Source organism: Alosa alosa, chromosome 23, assembly GCF_017589495.1.
Source record: "Alosa alosa isolate M-15738 ecotype Scorff River chromosome 23, AALO_Geno_1.1, whole genome shotgun sequence".
Lineage (NCBI taxonomy): Eukaryota > Metazoa > Chordata > Actinopteri > Clupeiformes > Clupeidae > Alosa > Alosa alosa.
Window position 1 is genome coordinate 25,173,912 of NC_063211.1, and position 21,826 is coordinate 25,195,737.

The following is a 21,826-nucleotide window of genomic DNA, read 5'->3' on the forward strand; positions in this document are numbered from 1 at the left end:
GACCAGGCTGTCACCTCTAGTTCTACATCCGCGGATGCGTTACCTTCTTGAAGAGCTCGTTTGTTGATATTGGAGAAAATGGCGACGGGAGTTAGACAGGAGCTTGCCCAGCTGATGAATTCAAGCGGATCTCACAAGGATCTCGCCGGCAAGTAAGTGCATTTTATCCACACTAAGGGTATATCGAGTTTCCAGGGGCAATTTTGTTTTAATCCACTGTATAATGGTAATGTAAAGCCCGAGCGGATGACAACACAGTATCAGACTTGCATGCTGACTTGCTGATGAGAAATGCCAGTTAGCTAGTTAGCAGCTAAACATTAGCGTTACTCAGACTTGTTTTACCGGTGGTTATCTTAAAATTGAGTCAGTGTGAGGACAGTTGAATGTATATTTAGTATAGTTTATAACATGTCGTTACGCCTGATCACAAACATGGCTGAATAATGAGTTTTGCAGGAAGCCATTTCAAATGCCAAGGGAACAACTTGGTACTTATCAATGAGCTAGCTCTTAGCTTGCTAGTTTGTATTCCAGCTATGCTGGCTGTTTTACCGGCTAGCTATCCTAAACCATCACGACTCTGTTTACTGCTTGCAAGTTTTGACAGGGTTATATAGTTAGATTTGTGCATTTTCTTCTACAGGCAGCAAAACAGTTGCATAGATACATAATGGGATAACTTACTTAATGATAAATATGATAAATCCCGGATTGATACAGCCAAAGGTAACGTTAACGTTGCATGACTGACATTAATGTTAGCCTGCTAACTATCTAGCTAGTGCTGGTCATGTTACTCAACTGTTTTCATTTTGGGACAGCGAGGAGAAACGAGATTCAGTTTCATTTCATATGATTATGATCGGATTCAGACAAAACGTACCACCTTTAGGGATCATAGCATTTGCATTGTTTGTTTCAGATATCGACAAATTTTGGAGAAGGCTATTCAGTTCACAGATGCAGAACAATTAGAATCACTCAAGGCCTTTGTGGAAGCTAGTAAGTAAAGATCTCCTTTCCGATTGAAACTACACTCTGCATGTTCGGTTTATTTACTGTGGATAAAGTTTTCTCCTGTTCTTACCTTGAGTTCAATATTACACCAAAAGTATTTTCTCATACACCACAGCTTGTTTATACGGTAGCTGTGTACTGCAAATATATTTTGCATGCAATACAACAATTTCGTAGTGGTCGCATATGGAGAGATGTACAGTGTCATCATAGAAACCTGACTAAAACGTAGGTACACTGAATAGTCACTTTTCATACCACAGGTTCCTCATATGTGTTTCTGCACTCTTTCTAATGTCACCCTGTCCGTGCTTTTTTCTCAGTGGTCAATGAGAACGTCAGCTTAGTGATCTCTAGACAACTACTGAGCGATTTCTGCGCACACCTGCCCAACCTTCCTGACAGCACATCCAAGGCCGTCTGCCATTTCACCCTGGAGAAGATCCAGCCCAGGGTCATCTCGTTCGAGGAGCAGGTGAGTGGCTACACAGCGACTTTATCCAGCAGAAGCCCTCAGGAATACGGAAATATCCTCTGCTCTAATATTGACCGCACAGCTTTGACATCCCTGTAGATGGGTTAAGCACTAAAACTGGATTTGTCACATTTATTGCACCAGTTTTACGCCCATTGATATTTCCTCTATACTATACACATTTAGAACTAGTAACCCAGTGTATTAATGGACAAAAGGTTAAAAAAGGCCCATGAGGGCAACCCTTTAGTTGCACTCAAATGAAAGTGCTTCAGGCAATATCTTAGGCACTATCCACCTTTCATGCTTTTCCCAGATGAAAGCAGGTGCTTGTGTTTGCAGGTGGCTTCAATAAGGCAGCATCTGGCCACAATATATGAGAAGGAGGAGGACTGGAGGAACGCTGCTCAGGTGTTAGTGGGCATTCCTCTGGAAACAGGACAGAAGTAAGTGGATATGGCTCACACTCACTATCAGCCATTCACCCACTCACTATCAGCCATTCACCCATACAAGAATGTAATCCAAGTTTTAGAGTTCCAGTTATGAAAGTGAAGATTTATAGTTAAAGGTATACTATGCAGGTTTAGGTATTTTTGGCAAGTGTAGAGCTCCCTCTAGAGTCGCGATATAGTCATGTTACTTCTCGTGACTTATCCCCCCTGTACACAATGCAAATGCTTTTGTTGTGGAGGTGGATTAACAACAGGCAAAAACTATCTCCAAAGAGCTATATCTAATGACAAGGTAATGTTTCATGATTCTCGCGAGGTTTGGCGGGACGCAGCTCTTGGAAGTTGCATGGCTGGTTTTCTCGGTAGGGACTTGCTATACGTCTATGCTGTATAGCTATGCTAGGTGAACGAAACGTTTACCATCAAATTGGCTTCATAAAGGTGAAAATCTTGCATAGTGTGCCTTTAAGCATCAATATGGAGTTCTGTAAGAATAGGCAGTGGTTAAAAAGGAGGGTAGTATTGCATTGATAAATACTTTGATGTATACTTTCAATTAATTGTAGATATTGTAGTTTGTAAAATCACTGAAATTGTTTTTCTTTCCTTCTCAGGCAGTATAATGTCGATTATAAGCTAGACACATATCTGAAGATCGCCCGTCTCTACCTGGAGGACGACGACCCTGTCCAGGCGGAGGCCTACATCAACCGTGCCTCCCTGCTGCAGAATGAGTCCACCAACGAGCAGCTGCAGGTTCATTACAAGGTACCACTACTACTCAAGAGTGCTTTCTGTCCAACCCGCTTTTCAGGCTAGATTTACCCTGAGATGGGGATATTCTGAGATTTCAGTTCCAGCGGGTTTAGTCAGCACATCACTCTGAGTTCCGCTAGTCACCTGACTAGTGAAAAAAGCCATCATCAATGGAGCTCAGAAACCATGGTAACCTGTTAGAAAATGTTACCCCACCTCCTACATTACTCCTTTATGGGTCATTCCATGTGAAAACAGTCAATATCGGGGTATCATGTACATGGTACCTCTCAGATTTTGCTGAAAAGTGGTGAAAATATGCCTTATGTTACCAAACGAGGGAATCTAAAGTTTCAGGTCAATATCTCAAACGGTTTGCCCGTGGCGTCCATTTGAATTTCTGGTGCCATGGCCCTAATTGACACATTGGAATTTCACATTACATCCTTTGCCATTTTTGGAAGCCCATAACGTCTGTTCTAATAGTGGTAGAAGGCTGGAAACTGGTGTGGTAGTTGATTGTAGCACAATCTGGAGGCAGAATCAACATTCCTTACTGTTTGGGTGAGAGGTGGGTCACCAAAGTCCTAAAAAATGTTGACGGCATGTGTGATTTTTCACTTTTTGGGTGGCCGTAGCACCACAATTAATGATCATATGTATTCTAAACAGGATTATTTGTTATATGTGGGAACTTTGCTCTTGCCAAAATTAATTTGAAGTGTATGGTACCACTGGTGGGGGTTTCATGGGGGTCCAAAAACCCTTTCCGGCAGAGGTGACTCTTTTGGAACCCCATATTTGGACCCCCAAATGACCCACTTGATGATCCTAAATTATGATAAATTTGTTCTTTCAAGAAATAAAATTTTTGATTGTCCTGAATTTTATTCTTCATAATGCACCATTTTGGACATTGTTTCCTAGAAGAACAGTTTCCTCGTGTTTTTAATATCTTCCCATGAAACCGGGTTCGATTATGGTTTTACAAACTTCCTTCATTATATAAATTTAACTGCATTTTGTAATTTGGGGTTGTGTTCCTCAAGGACACCTCGACAAGCCTAAACTATTTGACTCTACCTAAATTAGAATGAATAAAGCTTTGTTTGCATCGAGCATGAACTTCATTTATATCTGCTGCTTTCCATAGAATAAAATGTTGATTGTCTGTTTTTTTTATCTTTAATTATATTTTAAAAATGTCCAGCAAAAAAAATATTTGGTGTGTTCTTTTTTGCCCTAAAAGTAAATAAGCTGCTCCATAGAATAAAATGGAGCTTAATTATACAAAAATGTCCAGCAAACAAAATATTCTACAACAGCTGATTCTACAACAGCTAAGGGGCGTTGTTAGGCACGACGCACTAGCGGAGTGCTTAAAACCTCCCTTAGCTGTTGTAGAATCAGTGTAACTTACAGACTTGAGTGGCTTATTGCTTTTCTAAAACTGTTACTATAAATACCTGGCAAAGTTTTATAAAGTAAAGGCACAGCAACTAGAAATATAACGAGTTATTCCTGGATAATCATTCTTCCGCCAATAAATGTATGTCCTCTATCGGAATGGTTGCCAAGCAACATCGAGACGCAGCTACTTTAACTTTTGTATCAAGTTATGGTAGCGCAGTAATATAGAACGAAATGCAGTCAAGGTGTATGTTTATGCTGCCTTTTACAACGGCATCAATTAGAAATGTAAATCAGATTGGGCCAGTCATAAAAAGAACCAATGTTGAAATGCACTTGCAATTAAAACAAGAACCCTTTGGCCTGACCATCGGTTTCCTGTGCACAAACTAAATTGTCATGAACTGACATCACTTCTTTTAGTTTGCAACTCCCTTCACATATTTATGTTTTCTTTCTTTCTTCAAGTATGCTTTCAAGAACCAGAGTTCACCAATAGACTCTGCTCTCAGGCAGTTTCAGATTTTTGTGACATTGTCCACGCTTTCTCTGCCTTCTTCTATCATTGCAGGTGTGCTATGCCAGAGTCCTTGACTACAGGAGGAAGTTCATCGAGGCAGCACAGCGCTACAACGAACTCTCGTATAAATCGATCGTCCATGAGAGTGAGCGGCTCGAGGCTCTGAAACACGCTCTCCACTGCACCATACTAGCCTCTGCAGGTAGGACCCCACAGCTCTCTGACATCAACTCTGGATGGTTATATGACCTTTGTTTATTCTATACATTAGTTAAGAGACAGCACGGTTTACTCTGTCGGCTTATGGAGAGGTTGGTCCTCATGTGAGGTCCAAGGTCACTGTTTGATGCATTGTTTAATGTGCTGATGGTTCAGTATTGGGGGCATGGGTAAGGCTGATGAAGGACTAATGACGTGACCCCGACAAAGTCCTTTTAGGCAAGTCCCTCCACTCGGCGGCCATATTGCAACACTTTTTGGGCACTTATCGTTCCTGTATTTCGGCAGAACTGCATGTGCGCAAGCCTTCACGACACCAATCTTGCTCCAGCGGCGAGATCACAACACATGATTGGCACAATGTCTTCATAACATACCACATGATTGGCTCAATGTATTCACAACACAACACATGATTGGCTCAATGTATTCACATGTTGATGTTTTGCCACGGTAGGGGAGGGGTATGTGTAGACAACTGCCATATTGGCGTTACAAACTAACCCCATGCATTTCTATGGAAGATTTTTGAGTGCTGTGTCTCCTCATTAGAAAGTCTCTGACCCCAAGCTGTGTGTTTGTGTGTGTGGTGCAGGTCAGCAGCGCTCCCGTATGTTGGCGACCCTCTTCAAAGATGAGCGTTGCCAGCAGTTGGCGGCCTACGGCATCCTTGAGAAGATGTACCTGGACCGCATCATCAGGGGCAACCAGCTGCAGGAGTTTGCCGCCATGTTGATGCCCCACCAGAAGGCCACCACTGCAGATGGTGTGTGCCCAACACTGCGTTTGATACAGTGCTTCTGTCCCAATGTGGTCTGTTGAGTTGTATGCTGTGGAGAAGATTATATGATAAAACTGATTTCAGCCTGACACAAACAAGGATGGTATGATGTATTGTCTGCCTATCATTATCAGAAAATAAGTTCTGACAAGCGAACAGGACTGATGGGCCTTGCTTCATTCTGAAGGGACTTATTTTCCAATATTAACCAGCAAACAAAACGTTATCTTGCTATACAGCTACTTGCGAAATTGAGAAAAGAAACTTCACACCATGTTTTTAAAAAATAATTATTAATAATAATAATAATAATAATAATAATAATAATTGATGTCCAAGAAGGGCAATTGTCGAATTGGATTGGTCATTGTGCTCAATAACCCAATAACCTCTTTGGTCAATCAGAAAGAATATTGATAAAACCATTAAATTATACACTGACTGTCTGTTTGAAATTCTGAAGTTTTTGACAATGTAAGTAAATGTTATGGAAATGTATGGAAAATGCATTTATGTTCATTTACCCATACAGCTGTAGACCTGTTACCAACTGAAAGTCACATGGACTCTCCTGCTGCTTCCTCAGGTTCCAGCATCCTGGACCGTGCGGTGATCGAGCACAACCTGCTTTCAGCCAGCAAACTCTACAACAATATCACCTTTGAGGAACTAGGAGCTCTTCTGGAGATTCCCCCAGCTAAAGTAAGCTGTCCGAAATTTTTGCCTGATTTAAATATGACTTCATTTTTGTGTCAATCGTGTTTACACACCGACTCTGACAATTTTTTTTTCAGAGTTTTCAGAACATGTTTGATCTTTTGCAATTTTCACATCCATATAGTGTCAGTGAATGAGGTTTCCTATTACAGCATTTTGCATTTAACAGATTGAAAAAAAAGAAAAGTATAAGAAATCAGAGATTTTTGTGTGGAAAGCCCAACTCAAACTCAGGAGATCATTGAGTGGGTGCCATTGCACCAGGAATTCAATATATATACTTCAACATATACTGTACTACTTTACAACAATGTGTGTTGTGTTTTGTAAGTGGGAGTTGCTGATATCAATGCCATGGTTGAAGATTGATTCTTTACAAGCTCAACTTCTTTAAGTAACCTGAATATTAGGGTAGGATTTACTGTAAATGTATATATTATAATTATTATTTTTTGTCCCTACACACAGGCTGAAAAGATTGCCTCACAGATGATTACAGAAGGTCGTATGAATGGATTTATAGACCAAATTGATGGCATTGTTCATTTTGAAAGTGAGTACTGCTTGATGATGTTGTTGCAAGTCTTCATCTTTATCTATGAAAGCATCTAAGTGTTTTATTGAGTTTTTAAGAGTTTCTTACTTTGTAGAGCTAGTGCTAGTTGTAAGAGCTTCTTCTAACCCTGACGAGTCTGAAGAGTGTCTGACTGTGCTCTTCTCTCCTTTAGCCCGGGAGCCGCTGCCCACTTGGGACAAGCAGATCCAGTCGTTGTGCTTCCAGGTCAACAACCTGCTAGAGAAAATCAGCCAGGCAGCTCCAGAGTGGACGGCACAGGCCATGGAGGCCCAGATGTCCCAATAAGGACCTTTCATCCCTGTCCCCATAGGACACCAATACAGACACACTCGCAGTCTCACACACACACACACACACACACACACACACACACACACACACAACTGCATATGAGTGATCTATACACAACACTGTAGTCCATCTGTCGGTCTTGGTTTTGGTGAAGAAAAACCAGGAACTTTGAGCCACTGCTCCTTGTCTCCACTCTAAAGTAAGATATTGGTTTAGATGCACACTGGCATTGAGAGACTTGGATGGACAGCAGATGATTTTTTTCCCCCCCATGTGAAGCATTGCTAATGTACAATGTATGCTCAGCATCTCCATGGTGAGCTCTCTTACATGTCAGATATATCATCATATTGCTTAGCCAAATTGGAGAAAATAATGTTTTTTTTCTTTTTTCCCCTAGTCATCCGTTACAGGGCTAATATTGATTTGGAAGATGTGTTGGTGCCCTAATGCCTCTAAATGTCTGGCTATCCAGCACGTATTAAATGTTCTACGTTTGGAACAACTGGCTTTGTTTTTTAATGTGACATAATTTGGATAAAAGCCTATTGATTACATGGAAAACAAATGAAGCCGATCTCACAACAAATACATGTAACTCTCATGTTAGAGTTGGAATATGCGTCACAATTTAAGTTATAAATATGTGTGAAATTAGTAGTCCAGTAAACTTTGTGAAATGGACCGGGTAGACCTTTGGGTAAAAATAAATGTTTTCTTCCATTCAGTAGCATCCCCCATTTATCAATGATATCTCATTGTCTGTTCTCAAAAATAGACATAAACCGATTTTATGGACAATTAAAACATGCACACAAAAACAATAAAATTCTTGAACTTGATTTTTGCAGGACTTTTTTTTTTCATCTTTTTTTTTCATAACCTGCTGGTCAGACTTGTTGATCAAAGCTGAGCTTAGGAACTGTAGACCCCAAGGTACGTTGTACTCTGTTGTAGTCCTCATAGGTACCACAAGGTGTCGCCACTTTCTCACGGTAGGAAAATATGTGCTTCATATTGCTGGGATGCAATAATTACCTCCAAGCATATGAATCAAATGGTGCATTCATGGCACTTCGGAATGACAACGACCGCACCCGTGGCTACTTTGTTTTTCCCACAGCAAGTGTACATGTGCTTTGCCGTCGGAATGTGTGACAAACACGGATGCCACAACAAAGGTAAAAACATACACTCACCAATCCTAAATAAACAACTGCATTTCCTTAAAATATAGTGTAAGATGCTTGTGAAAGAAAGATATGCAGCTTTCAAGTGACAAATACGGCAAATTCCCAAGTTCACATTAAAACTGTTGGACATGAAAGGCCACATGGACTACAAACGAACTACAACGTGACGACAAAAGTGATGACGAGCCCCGAACTGTTAACTCTGTTAAATCTAGCCCCAATTTCCGACCTCTGACTCACACATTACATGACGCGGAATGATGTTTTCACTGGGAAAAAGGTTTTTCCGAAGCCCATGAACGCTAGGTAACACTAAGGATAATTGTGTGATGTTGGAACGCTCATTCAAGCTTAAACTGTATTGGAATAAAATGAAGGCATGGATTTAAAAACTAATTTAGAACCCTTTCATTTCAGCAGGCCAAGTTAAAGCTTTTTGTCTAAAAGGTTTGCAACTGTAAATGGGCCTGCTAGTTAACAATTAGACAGTTTAAAATGGCAGGGAAGGTTTTTGTTTAGGAATTGTTTTTTATTGTTATTATTATTTTCTTTTTAATATATTTCCCATTCAAACTCGACAGTCCCTCAAATGGTGGCCTGGGAAAAATCCGACAGGTGAGAAGACATGGTCTGCATTAGGTCTAGTGTAAAAGGATGTTCTCTACAGCATGGAAGCCCATATGCTACTTAAAAGATGCAGAATCCTTGGATGACAATTTCTCTGTCCCAGACACTGCGCCCAAATAGTAGGCCTAGACTAGCCTACCCCTAAGTAGCCCCCCCGGTGTCACGTGACCTGACATGCGCACTCTGTTCAGCACATCTGTATGACGTCAGGTCGAACCTCCCAGTGTGATGCTGCCAATTTGAAGCGGCTCTTGGCTTGGGGCCGGCCGACCTATTAAAGAGGGCTACTTCTGCTCAACTAGCTGTCCTGCATGCAACGCTCCACTGTGTATCTGTGCTAGTTTTTGCACAAGTAGAAAGGCCAAAGAATTTGCGACAGCAAATAAACAAACAGACACCTGGATATTGCCGTACATTGAGAGCGATGTGCATGCGAATAAAATGTTTTCTTCGTTAATTTTGAGCAATGTTAATTAACGGATAATCGTTTTGCCAGATCAGTTGATACTGAGCACCTCACCACCGCTTTGAAGGACAGTCACCGTATTTGTAGGCATCAAAGTCTGATGATGGCTTAAGCGGAGACAGTGGGGTAGAAGAATGATGAACTGAGCCGGGAACTTCAGTGCGGAAGAAGTCCATTGTCTGTCTTCTTCTTTGAGTGTCTGGGACAATGAAGATGACGGTAACTATATGTTTGTACAGTCTGTCTGCACGCCGCTGCCATGGGCATTTCTTTAGGTTATCTGCCCACGAACAGTAGGAAAAGATTGATGCAGATGCAGTCTAGTGTGTAGGCTACGGTAGACATAATGAAAACTTCCGATGCTAAACCCAAGAGTTGGAGTAGAATTTACTCTGTCTTCTGCTAAGGCTGATAGCCTATAAAGTTTGTTACTCTGTGTCTCTTGTAACGGACACGTTTACGACAGTCATCATCTTGATAGACATAGGATGAATATGTGCAAATGACAGCCGTTTCAAACAGGGCTCTCTGGTTAAATTAAAAATGTAAACGTAAGAATGTCACGAAGGCTAGAGTTTGTGACTTTTGGTGAAGCCAGAAAACCAGACAAGACCCCCTGGAACTGTTCCAGACGTTAGTGTCGGACTGCATCCGAAGAGATCAAGATGCCTAGATCAGCAACACAAATACTCAATCATGCATTAAAGCTACCGACACCTACGTCTGCTGTTAATCCAATGAAAGTTTGCAAGTCCATTGCCGGCCATCACAAATTGTACCCGTCATTCTTTAAAAAAAGAAAAAGGGAAAGAAAAATAAAGTCTGGACATACGTCAGTGTGTTCGGTGCCTTGAAAGTTTTACCCAGACAACTGTAGCCTACAATCGAGTATATTGTCGATGGATTTTAAACGGCAACATTTGTAGCCTACAGTCTACAAAACGAAGTGGACTGTAGGCTGTATATTGAGTGCGACTGGTGCATTGGAAGGCAATACGTGCCAGCAGTCTGGGTCAACCACACTTAAGCCAAGTAGATTTAGTTCTGCTGTCTGCGTCTACGAGGAACAGAAGTTCTTCCATCAAACCTGATCCACGTTTACGCCCTCCCTGTGTTTTTGGACGGTTTCGCACAAATGGATCCGTGTAGGAATTTACTGCCATGCTGCTTTGTAGATCCTCACGGGATTCCCTTTTATAGATGACTAGGGCTTTTCGTTTGGTGTGTTAAGTGCTGTTGTCTGAAATTGTTGTTGGCAAAATATGCGCAAGTCTGGAGATCTTTATGCTCCCCTGCTTTGTAGATAGCCTAGTTATTTTTTCCCTGTAAGCTGTAGGCTAAAGATCTGTGACCATTTTAATTAATTTCTTAAGGTCAACATGAACTTGTCCTCCAAATGCTGTGCCTCATCAACATGCTGGAGCTGAAAACTGAAAGCCTGTTACGTCTTTGATGAGAGAAGAAGTGGGCACCTTGAGGTGGGTTTGCTGATGTTAGTATAACCGTGAATAAGTGATGTCAAACTGAACGAGCAATGTGAACTTTACAACACACATTTAATCACATTTTTGATTGTTGTTGTTAATACATGTCAACATGCATAAAACAAGACAGTACTGGAGTAACACATCCAAAAATCAGTTCATGTTTGTTAGGCCTATGTCAGTCTTTTATATTTTTTCTGCTATGGTTTATTATTTGGGTTATCACTATTTGCAATCCTTCTGTCTTTTTCAGCCCAGCAGATGGATAGGTCAAGACAGGCTCCCAGTATAGATCTGCTGCTTTGGAATTACTTGAAATAAGCAAACAAGGCTTGTTGTTGTTGTTGTCATCATCGTCTTCTCCCATGGCTGGCGCATACGCTGGGGCTCACACAGTCCCCACCTGGAGCTGCCCCCAGTCTGCTGAGCTGTGAGAGCGTGGCTGCCACAACACAGAGCACACCGCAGTACAGACCCGTCAGTGATCGGCCGGCATGGCTGTGTTATGGTGCAGCACTGGACTGAGCAGATCCTTGTAGCCCACCTGTAGCCTCCCACCCCACCCCGCCAACCCCCCTCCCCCAGCCCCATGCCAGATTTTCTCTAAATTATGGAAATTTTGTGGAAGACGCTGACTTGGATATTGAGCCTAGCAATGGCCGCTTCAGAATCTCAGAACTACAATAGACTCTCGCATAATTCTCAAGGTAGGACAGAGCCTCTGTTTCTTTATGACAATGAAGGCACATTAAGTGACATGAGCACTAGTGTTTTACCCCTCTTTATGTCAGGGGAACATATTTAGTGTTCAAATATGATATCCACTATTTAATTTAACTAACGTTGTTTTGGTAAATGATGCAAGCCAAGTAAAAAAAATGGCAATAGTTCATTGTAGAAGCCCATGCCTGTCCATTCCTGTTACAGTCTACTGTTATGGTCCGTTCTGTGTTCGTCCATGTTATGGTGTCAAGTTTCTGTTCTACACTGTTCATGTCCCTCACCCACATCTTTCTCCCTCTTTTCTCTCCTCCACCTAGAGGAGTTCCTGACTCGTCTGGAAGACTACCAGGTGATAGTCCCGTTCCGGGTCAGCAAGACTGGCGAGTTCCTCAGCTACACTGTGAAGCAGCACCGGCCGGGCCGCCGGCGCCGTGGCACGGACCCGGAAGAACCCGTCGTGGAACCCCACGTCTATTACCGCCTGTCGGCGTATGGGAAGCACTTTCACCTTAACCTGACTCTAAACCCCAACCTGGTGTCAAGACACTTCACTGTGGAGTACTGGGGCAAGAGTGGACAGGAGTGGCGTCATGCCATGGTTGAGAACTGTCATTATGTTGGATACCTACTGGACCAGTTCAGCACCACCAGGGTGGCTTTGAGCAACTGCAAGGGCTTGGTGAGTACTAGTGTTATTTTGGAAAACTTCAGGGTGAATTCGGAATTTGAAATGTGAGCAGTATTGTACAAGGTTGCTTTGCATGGTGATCTACTACATTGTAATAACCATCATACCCAACATCCTTGGGCCTTCGTTCCCAGTGATGGTGTTATGGTGTTATGTTAACTGCTTTTGTTGTGGTGCTCGACTATGCAGTGCTCGGGTAAATGCTGCTTCTCAAAAAAGATAAGTGATTTAAATCACCATTCACAACTTCCCATCCAGCCTGTAGAAGCAGAGTAGTCCAAACAGACAGCTCCTGAATCCAAAGAAGCTCTTGCGAAAGCTGTGTTGGATTTTGAAATCTTACTGAAGAACGGCCCTGCCATGGAGCAGAAGCGACGATTGGACATATGCAGAACTTGTAAAAAGCCCTCAGTGGTGTACATGAGTCTGCGCTGTCTTGTGGAAAAGCCCCCAGTTAAGTTCTGTATTTGAGTACAGTCTGCGCAGTCTTGTGGAAAAGCCCCCAGTTAAGTTCTGTATTTGGTACAAAGCAGTCTTGTGGAAAAGCCCCCAGTTAAGTTTCTGTATTTGAGTACAGTCTGCATGAGTCTTGTGGAAAGCCCCCAGTTAAGTTCTGTATTTGAGTACAGTCTGCGCAGTCTTGTGGAAAAGCCCCCAGTTAAGTTCTGTATTTGAGTACAGTCTGCGCAGTCTTGTGGAAAAGCCCCCAGTTAAGTTCTGTATTTGAGTACAGTCTGCGCAGTCTTGTGGAAAAGCCCCCAGTTAAGTTCTGTATTTGAGTACAGTCTGCGTAGTCTTGTGGAGAAACCTTCAGTGGCGTAGCCTACCTGAGCGGAGTCTGAGTGGAGTCTTGCTAAGAAGGCCTTACTGGTGTACCTGAGTGCAGTGTGCATCTAGTCCTGCTGGTCCCTCATGTCACCGCATTTGCAGCCTCATCACACATTTCATCTGAAGGGGGGACGTGAGGGTTTGCTGAGTTGGCATTCCATCACACACAAGTGTGTCCGCGAGCATACACACACACACACACACACACAAACTAAGAACGCAGAGAGCGATCCTCAGTATCTGAGTCATTTGATGTTGTCTTTAGACGTCTCTCCCCGAGAGTAACTGGCCATTAGGGAGCCTTCCACCACGAGAGTAACGTTAGCTGCCTTTTGAAAGAAGACATGTTGGATTCCACTCCTTGTTTCTACAACACATGGACACGCCGCACACACACACTTCCGTGCACGGACACACACACACACATAAATCTTTGGGAATTTAGAGTCACTTCGCCTGGTCCAGAGGCCCGGCTCGAGGCCATTATGTTTCCACAGACACAGGCGTTTGCAGCCACACTAAAAGCCTGAAAGCAACATTCCTGTCGGCCCAACCTTTGACTGGAGGTCAGCATCGCCCCCCGTGTCGGTTCATTAACGCTGGCTCACCTTCCTTTGATGCTCCTCAGGGCTGCAGCTGCTAGTGCTGGCATTAGCCAGCTACCCCCACCCCCAACACACACACACACACACAACCATGACCACCACTCCCCCCCTTCACACACTTCATAAGCTCCTTATAATGAACCCCAGAAACTTGCCTGGCCTCACAACCTGCGACAGCATCAAAGAAGCATGCGCTGGAGATGCCCCTCACAAGTTGAGAATTACAGCTGATAGCTATACAAGGCCATCAAAGCCATGAGCAGCAATACCATCCATCTTAGCTGGCAGTTACTGCCACAGGTTGGACCTGGTCCCCTTGTGCTGACAAGTTTGAGAGCCTGTTGTAGCATTAGCAACTCCATGGCAGAGAGGCATGCATTCCACAAGTCTGCTAACTACAGAGCTTTCATAAAAATGTAGGATTTATGGATGATGACTCATTGGGACTCACTATTTATTTGTATTTGATGGTAAGCATGATCCAGCAGAAGGTGATCTGTCATACTAAGCTTCTACTATATGATCTGAAATGTGTTGAAGCCATAAAAGTTAAACAAGGTTCACACACATACACTCACCCCTCCAGGAAGACCTAATCCTTAAAGCCAGGCAAGGACCAGTTTAAATAGTATGAAAAATGCATTATTGTTGTTGTAGCTAAACATATTGGCACCCCACACACAAGATCATAAATTGAGATAAAGTCTGCTTTACTTCATTCATTTTAATGAAGCCAAAAATGGAAAAACATTCCCCTGAAACATATCAGCGCCATAATCTCTCAACTTGCCAAAAAGCATACTTGAGTACTTTGATTTGTGCACCACAAGGTTAATGTCAAATGTGCTTTTGTTTTCCATGTGTAGCAGTTTATTTTTCCTTTGTCAAAGATTTTAATTGGTTTCATTGTGGTTTTACAGACTCTGAGAAGATGCCAATGTTTTTTATAAACAGACTCTGAAGTACTTTTACAATTTATGTTGCACTGGGGGTGATTAAGAGCACCACACTGTGTGTTTTGGTTTGCTTCCCAGTAATGATGGTGTTGTTCTTGTATAATTGCTGGTGTGAATGTGATGTGCCGCTCTGATTTGGGCTGTTTGGTGTTTCTGCTGTATGACTACAGAGTGTGTATAGCAGCCTCCTAATGCTCTCGGCATGGCTGTTTGTATGTACACATGATCATGCATGTTCTGCATGAGAGGAAATGTGTTTGCTCACCTGATACCTTAGCCCTGGCTGTTATCAGGCCCAAGATGTGAAGTAGACAGTAACCTTCTGTTGACATTTAAATGAGAGTAACTGTTTACTCCCTTTCCCCTCCAGATAGATAGATAGATAGATAGATGGAATAATGGATGGATGGTAGTTGAACATAGGGCATGGATGGATGGATGGATGGATGGATGATAGCTGAACATAAGGGATGACAGGATTCAGAAGAGGAGTGAATGAAAACAACTGTATGTGGTCATTGAACTGCAGTAGTTTCTGCTGTTTTGTTATGTGATGTCTCTGTTGTCTGTGACTGCCTGATTATGTTTAACCTCTCGTTTCTCATGTTCTTGTTCTTCTCTACAAGCATGGTGTTATTACAACAGAAGACGCGCAGTATTTAATTGAGCCATTAAAGAGTATATCCTCCAACAATTCCAGTGAATTGAATCTCGAAGAAGGACAACCACACATTATTTATAAAAAGTCTTCCATTCCATCACCACAAGAGTCGAGTGAGGAGTTCAGCTGTGGCGTTTCAGGTGGGTGACCCTCTTACATCCTCTGATTGCTTACAACAATTTCTGATCCTACAGTCACAGTACAGATTAGTGCTAATCAAAGTCTAGGATTATTGCATAGACACAGCAGTTTAGGATGACGGTGTAGGTCGGAGACAAACCCCTCCTGCCTCTGGTCACAATGGGGCCTGTCAGTGTTACAAGGCCCCTTGGAATCATCCAAGCTTTCCCCCACTTTACGGCATCCTTGTCTATGGTGGTGGACTTCAGTGAATCTCAAAGCGGACCATCAGTGTAATTTTTAACGGGCTTAATTCATGATGGGAGCGAGAGAAGAGGCAGTGGCGCTGGTATTTGGGCCACGGTGCTGTAGGTCACGGTGAAGACATGTCATGAGGAGGAAGCCGGCGTGCCCTGGCCTGCGTTATCTAATAGCTTTTTTTTTCTTCAGGCCACTGGGTCATAAATCTTCCCGGGCTTCCGGGTCTAACAGGCAGCTAGTGCCTGAGCACCTCACACCTCACATCCCCTGTGTTCAGATCAGACCAGTCCGATTTCACAAGTATCAAACTCAAGTATCAGACCCGTTTGTCGCAATGATTATGCCTTTTCAAATGAGATCACCGTAGACTGTTACCACCCCTGCATTTACACGTGTAGCGTACAGTAGGCTTGTAATTATAACACAAAAATAATTACATCCTTATGTATTTCTGGCAGCCTTAGTGAAAGCCTGTCTTCCTCTTTCTCCCTCTTTCTCCCTCTCTCTCTCTCTCTCTTTCTCTCCCTCTCTCTCTCTTTCTCCCTCTCTCCTCTCTCTCTCCCTCTCTCTCTCTCTCCAAATCCCCCGGACTCCTGTCAGACCTCACATGGAGCAGGACCCCCTTCCCCGCCACCACCCACACAGCCGCTAACAACACCCCCCCTTCGCCAGAGCCCAGTGGTGGTGGCCGGCGGCCTAAGCGCTCGGTCAGCTCGGAGCGCTTTGTGGAAACGCTGGTGGTGGCCGACAAGATGATGGTGGGCTATCACGGCCGCAAGGACATCGAACACTACATCCTCTCCGTAATGAATATTGTAAGTTTGACCCTGCACCACAGACTTACTGTCTCCATTTGTTGTACACTGTAAGTGTAAGTTCTGTAATTCATGCAGCAATCTGCCTCAAGCTTAATTAAAGATTAAGGATGCTGTGTGTTTTTACCACAATGTAATTACAATCATAGGTTAAAAAACTCGAAACCAAGAAACCTTTTCAGTGAGACTAGTCGGTGGCCCATGGATGCATTTTGTCTGACTTTGTGTCTTTTCTTCTTTTTTGGAGGTCAGGTTGCCAAACTTTACCGTGATGCCAGTCTTGGAAACGTTGTGAACATTATTGTAACCCGGCTGATCATCCTGACTGAAGATCAGGTATGTTGACTATGATGCAAATGTATTTTGTATACATTCTATTTTAAATAATCTTGTATTGTACATATACAGGATTCATACAGATTTAAGAACCGGTAGAGGTTCGTTCAACATCTTTTATGTAGAGAAGATGTGAACAGAAATGTTCAGTCTTGCCTGATGTTCAGTCTTGCCTGACTAAACTTTCAGCATTGACCTGTCTGTCTGTGAAAGTCATAAGGACCAAGACTATCATGATGACTGTCTGTGGCTTGTGCTCTTTGGTTCTTTGTTGGTTGTGAGCACGGTTGTGAATGAATCGGAGCGTGACCATTGAGTGTATGCTCTTTTCCAGCCAAACCTAGAGATCAACCACCATGCTGATAAGTCTCTTGACAGCTTCTGTAAGTGGCAGAAGTCCATCCTGTCTCACCAGGGAGATGGGAACAGCATTCCAGAAAATGGCATAGCTCACCATGACAACGCTGTTCTTATCACCAGGTAGGTTTTGGTCACCCAGTTTCAATCACATATTTGGAGTTTAAGAGTTTGGTTGAGCTTAGTTTCCCACCAAAGACTGTTCTATGTATTGGACAATTCTCTAAGGTAGTATTTGAATATCTGTATCACACAGTTTTGTGGTATGTGATGTAAGTACAGTATCGGTGTATGGTACGACGATATGTGAGAAGTTTCATTTTAGAGGCCTTGAGTTCAGACAGAGCCGGCTAAATTTAGCCCAGCTCCCCAGACTGCCTATTTAGTGCTAATTTCAGATGAGATGTTGGTCTGTGTGCCAGTTTGGCCGTATCATAAAGTAACACTTCTCTCATACTAAAATCACCAGAGCCCTGACTGAACTAACAATAATAAAATAAAATAAACCTGATCTGGTCTTGCTGATTAAGTGTTGATAAGATGTGAGATGATGCTAATTGTGTTAATATAAGAATATGCTAAGTTCATGTGCCCCTCTTAGTAAGCTCTTAGAGGCTACTTTTCCAAATAACATCTCACCTTCCAGCTCCTTCAAACTCATGCAAATGTTCAACTGCGTTCTTTCAAGCTATGGGTGGTAACTGTGTTGTTGCAAAACAATGTCATTACCTGCAATAGACCTTATTGTTGTCTGGCTGTTTTGGCTACATAACCCTAGCAACTGAAATATATATTCCTGGCCTGTTTTGTCTAAGGGGGTGGTTGTCCTTTTAATGACCCAAAGCCTCTCTTCAAATTGTGTAAACTGTACTTGTATCAGTCATTAGTTTGCAGTTCTTTTGAGTGAGCGTGCTCTCCAACCTTTTTTTCCTTTTCTTCTAATGGAATGCAACCTGTGAAGTGCTAGCATGGCTTTGCTCCGATAGAGGAAGCGTGCCATATTCTCCCCTGTAGGCCTTAGCATTATCGGACGTAGAGGCTAGAAATTTGTGCAGAACAAAAGAAATCACCGAGTCACATTTCATTGCTCTGAAGGATAAATATCATCTCTCTCCTGCCTGATCTCTTGCATGAAGGTAGACAGCGCCGGGATGCAAAAGTGTCTTTCTTTCTTTCCTCATTTTCTTCAATCTATCCTTCTTTCTTTTTTTTATTTTACTTTTCTTTCTCTGTGTACATCTTTCTCCTTGTATCCTGCATGTTCTCTTTCACCGTCTCCCTCCCTCTCCCTTACTGCCGTGAACCCTGCGAGATCCTTGCCAAAGATCACCCCTCACCTCTTAAAGCTCTGCTAAAGCAGAAGAATGGCTTTATTGGCCTTACTTAGCCTCTATAGGCCCTGGGCTCCTGACTGATGAGGCTCCAGGGAGCCGACTGCCCACTCTCTCTCTCTCTCTCTCTCTCTCTCTCTCTGGGCTCTGCATCATGGGCACAGCCCCCGAGGAGCCGGTCTGAGCCTTGGCGTCCCCTCCATATGACGTAGGATGACCCCGGCTCTCTGGCTGGGGCTGAAGTGCAGGGGGAATGCTATAGCCTTGTTTGGAATGTGAGTAACAGAGACAAAAGAGTAGAGAGAGATGGAAAGAGAGAGAGAAAACGACAGAGAGAGAGAGAGAGAGAGAGAGAGAGAGAGAGAGAACGATAGACAGAGAGAGAGAGAGGGAGAGAGCACAGCGGGAAATTAAAGAAACTAAATCAAAATAAACAGTTGTCCTAATGAGGTCAAGGCTGGTCGTCCTGGAGACTGTAACTCTTGGTTTTTGGAAGGCATCCACCGCTGAGGCAAGGGGTCCAGGGGACCAAAATTAAATTTTCGCTGTCCTTGCTTTTTAATACATTAAAAGCCTGGCCGTGATTGAAGTGCTTGTGCTCTTTTAACAAAACGAGTGTATTGTTAATGTTTGACATAAAAGCATCATCTGAGTGTGTGTCTGTGTGTGTGTGTGTGTGTGTGTGTGTGTGTGTGGTTGTGTCTGTGTCTGTGTGTGTGTGTGTGTATGTGTCTGTTCAGCGTGTGCGTGTCTATCTGTGTGCCTTCCACTAGTAATTACTGGGTTGTCTACAAATGTAATGGATTGCACAAATAATGTTTAAATTAAGGTGCTTTGTGCTCTTTCTGGAGTACTCGGCATAGTTTGCAAACTTTTAAATCCAAAAAAATGTCTCTCTTTTGTGTGAGTCCGTTGTCCTCGCCCATATTTAAAATGTTGAACATTGCATCCTGGTTGCTTTTGAGGGTATCTCTAGACCACACTGAGATTCCTTTGGGATTCCAAACTCAGCAGGATCAGTAGCAGATAACCTGCAGTGAATAGCACATGCAGAAGGGCCGCATTGGTTACAACAGACAACATGCAGAGAAACACAGCCAGCAGCGCTCCATTGGGCTGCAGTACAGTATAAGTATAAGTATATATACTTTTTTGATCCCGTGAGGGAAATTTGGTCTCTGCATTTAACCCAATCGGTGAATTAGTGAAACACAAACAGCACACAGTGAGGTGAGGTGAAGCACACACTAATTCCTGAGCGCAGTGAGCTGCCTGCTTGGGCGGCTAGGGGAGCAGTGAGGTGTTAGGTGCCTTGCTCAAGGGCACTTCAGCCGTGGCCCACTGGTCGGGGCTCGAACCGGCAACCCTCCGGTTACAAGTCCAGAGTGCTAACCAGTGGGCCTGCAGTCACCTGCAGTAAATAAGACAAGCAGCAGATGACTCAGATCTAGCGCAGATAGAGCTCAGTTCAATTTAGTTTTACGACTTTAGAGTGCTATTGACAATAGACATTGTCTCAAAGCTATTTACTGAGCCTGAGGCCTGAACACCCCTGCCCTAGTGCACAGTGACATTGACAAGGGAAACCTTCCCTTATCTAGATAAGTTATCAGAGCAGGGTCAACTAAACCTGATCCAAATCTGTTCCGGGATCAGTTTCGTGGGAAACCGGCCCCTAAGCTACTGCTCTGTCCCAGCTGTGTCAAATGTGTGAAACTGAGTCTGACTGACGAGGACAGCCAGTGTTGCTCTGCCCCACAGTCAGTGAGATAAGAAGGAGGGTGGGGGGTTTGGGAGGGGGTCACAGGGAGGGATGCGTGTAAACACTCCTGAGAGATGGCAGAGATGGGATAGTTATGGACAGCAGGTAGAGGCTGTTCAGGATCAGGTTTGATCTTTTACTGACATCTCTGGAGATGTGGAGGAGGACTGTAATGTTGCAGCTGGGATCTTGCTTTTGTTTCTGCAACCCAATGCTTGTCCCTCTGGCATCTCATTGTCCCCCCCCCCCCCTCTTTTTTCTCTCTCTCTCTCTCCTCTCTCTCTCTCTCTCTCTTCCTCTCTCTCTCTCTCTCTCTCTGTCCCCCCTCAGGTATGACATCTGCACATACAAGAACAAGCCCTGTGGAACCCTTGGTGAGTACTGATGTTCCAGACTGTTCTGTCTGATCAGGCCCAGCTTGGCTACTTGGTTTGTTGAGTGGTGCATGTTGAGTTTTGTGTGTTGAAACTGTCTTAATCGTCTCATTGAGATGATCCAGTACTCAAACCACACTCTTAATATATGACTGAGACCACACAACACCTCACACCTCTCTGCATACAATACTTATCTAGAATACCAAAGCTAATTGCTCTTCTGCTATGATGATCATCAAAGAATTAGAAACTTGGTCAAAAGAAATTCTTAGAATCCTTGGACTCTGTAATCATAGTCCATAACGTTCAACTGGCTACAAGTACATTGATCAGTTGGGGAAATGATTGGACTTTATCCACTGCATATTGTACTGACTGGATGAAATGACCTGTAGTAGCCGAGTCAGGGGGGAACAGCTAACATTGCTTACAGAAGTTTTATCATTTCTCCTCCAAACAGAGCACCTCTAAATATTAGTCCTCTTTGTGCTTGTCTGTGGGGATTTCTCTTCCTTGAGGCTGCTTGGAGCGATCCAGGAACAGAGGAAGCACATATTTATTTTTTGAGAAAGGACAGAGCTCTGTGTATTTTTTTATCTGCGTATTTTTGGCTTGACTGTGGGGAGTGAAAAAAAACCCACCTTATCTGTGAGAGGGCACTTCAGCAGGAACAGTATATCTTTGGAGTAATATTGAGACCCCAGGGGTGAATAAAAACACACACATTGCTCTCTTTCACACTACCCACCTAGACACACACATGCACACACACATATTATTGGGACTCCAGGGGTGGTTTGACAGATTGACCGCATTCGTCACATTCCCCTGCTTTCTTTAATTGCCCTGCCATCTGCTCAGCTTCCTCACTGCTCTCTTCTCTAAAAACACACACACACACACACACACAGACACCACCACCACCACCACCCATTGCCCCACTCTCCCAGAGAGATTCATGCCCTCAGAGGTCAAAGGTGAAGGGGCAACGGCGGGTGTGGAGATAATGCCACCA

The 21,826-nt window shown here is 43.4% G+C and overlaps 2 protein-coding genes across 3 annotated transcripts in view; both read left to right on the forward strand.

The window, feature by feature from the left end:
• The first annotated feature begins 3 nt into the window (after window positions 1-3).
• On the forward strand, window positions 4-8,063 carry cops4 (COP9 constitutive photomorphogenic homolog subunit 4 (Arabidopsis)). Of its 2 annotated transcripts, none has more exons than XM_048234761.1 (10): window positions 4-152; window positions 926-1,005; window positions 1,344-1,495; window positions 1,838-1,941; window positions 2,565-2,718; window positions 4,688-4,838; window positions 5,451-5,621; window positions 6,169-6,338; window positions 6,822-6,906; window positions 7,082-8,063. In XM_048234761.1, the coding sequence occupies exons 1-10, from the start codon at window positions 79-81 to the stop codon at window positions 7,213-7,215; spliced, it is 1,275 nt and encodes a 424-aa protein (XP_048090718.1). In that variant the 5' UTR covers window positions 4-78; the 3' UTR covers window positions 7,216-8,063. The 2 variants fall into 2 exon arrangements, with proteins under 2 accessions (XP_048090718.1, XP_048090719.1); XM_048234762.1 differs by having other exon boundaries at window positions 9-152; window positions 6,223-6,338.
• A 1,250-nt stretch (window positions 8,064-9,313) lies between these two features.
• adamts6 (ADAM metallopeptidase with thrombospondin type 1 motif, 6) overlaps window positions 9,314-21,826 on the forward strand; it is a 54,377-nt gene continuing 41,864 nt past the window's right edge. Inside the window, exons 1-9 of the mRNA XM_048235409.1 lie at window positions 9,314-9,726; window positions 10,881-10,985; window positions 11,245-11,698; window positions 12,032-12,393; window positions 15,418-15,592; window positions 16,434-16,648; window positions 16,901-16,984; window positions 17,319-17,464; window positions 20,765-20,808. Coding sequence (XP_048091366.1) covers window positions 11,602-11,698; window positions 12,032-12,393; window positions 15,418-15,592; window positions 16,434-16,648; window positions 16,901-16,984; window positions 17,319-17,464; window positions 20,765-20,808 — 1,123 coding nt within the window. The 5' untranslated portion in view covers window positions 9,314-9,726; window positions 10,881-10,985; window positions 11,245-11,601. The remainder of the gene's footprint in view (window positions 9,727-10,880; window positions 10,986-11,244; window positions 11,699-12,031; window positions 12,394-15,417; window positions 15,593-16,433; window positions 16,649-16,900; window positions 16,985-17,318; window positions 17,465-20,764; window positions 20,809-21,826) is intronic.

Excerpts from the sequence above, each read along its gene's own strand:
- cops4 (XM_048234761.1), top strand. The coding sequence starts at position 79 with ATGGCGACGGGAGTTAGACAGGAGCTTGCCCAGCTGATGAATTCAAGC. Across the intron at positions 1,006-1,343 it reads CAAGGCCTTTGTGGAAGCTA|TGGTCAATGAGAACGTCAGC; the intron begins GTAAGTAAAGAT and ends CTTTTTTCTCAG. Across the intron at positions 1,496-1,837 it reads TCATCTCGTTCGAGGAGCAG|GTGGCTTCAATAAGGCAGCA; the intron begins GTGAGTGGCTAC and ends TTGTGTTTGCAG.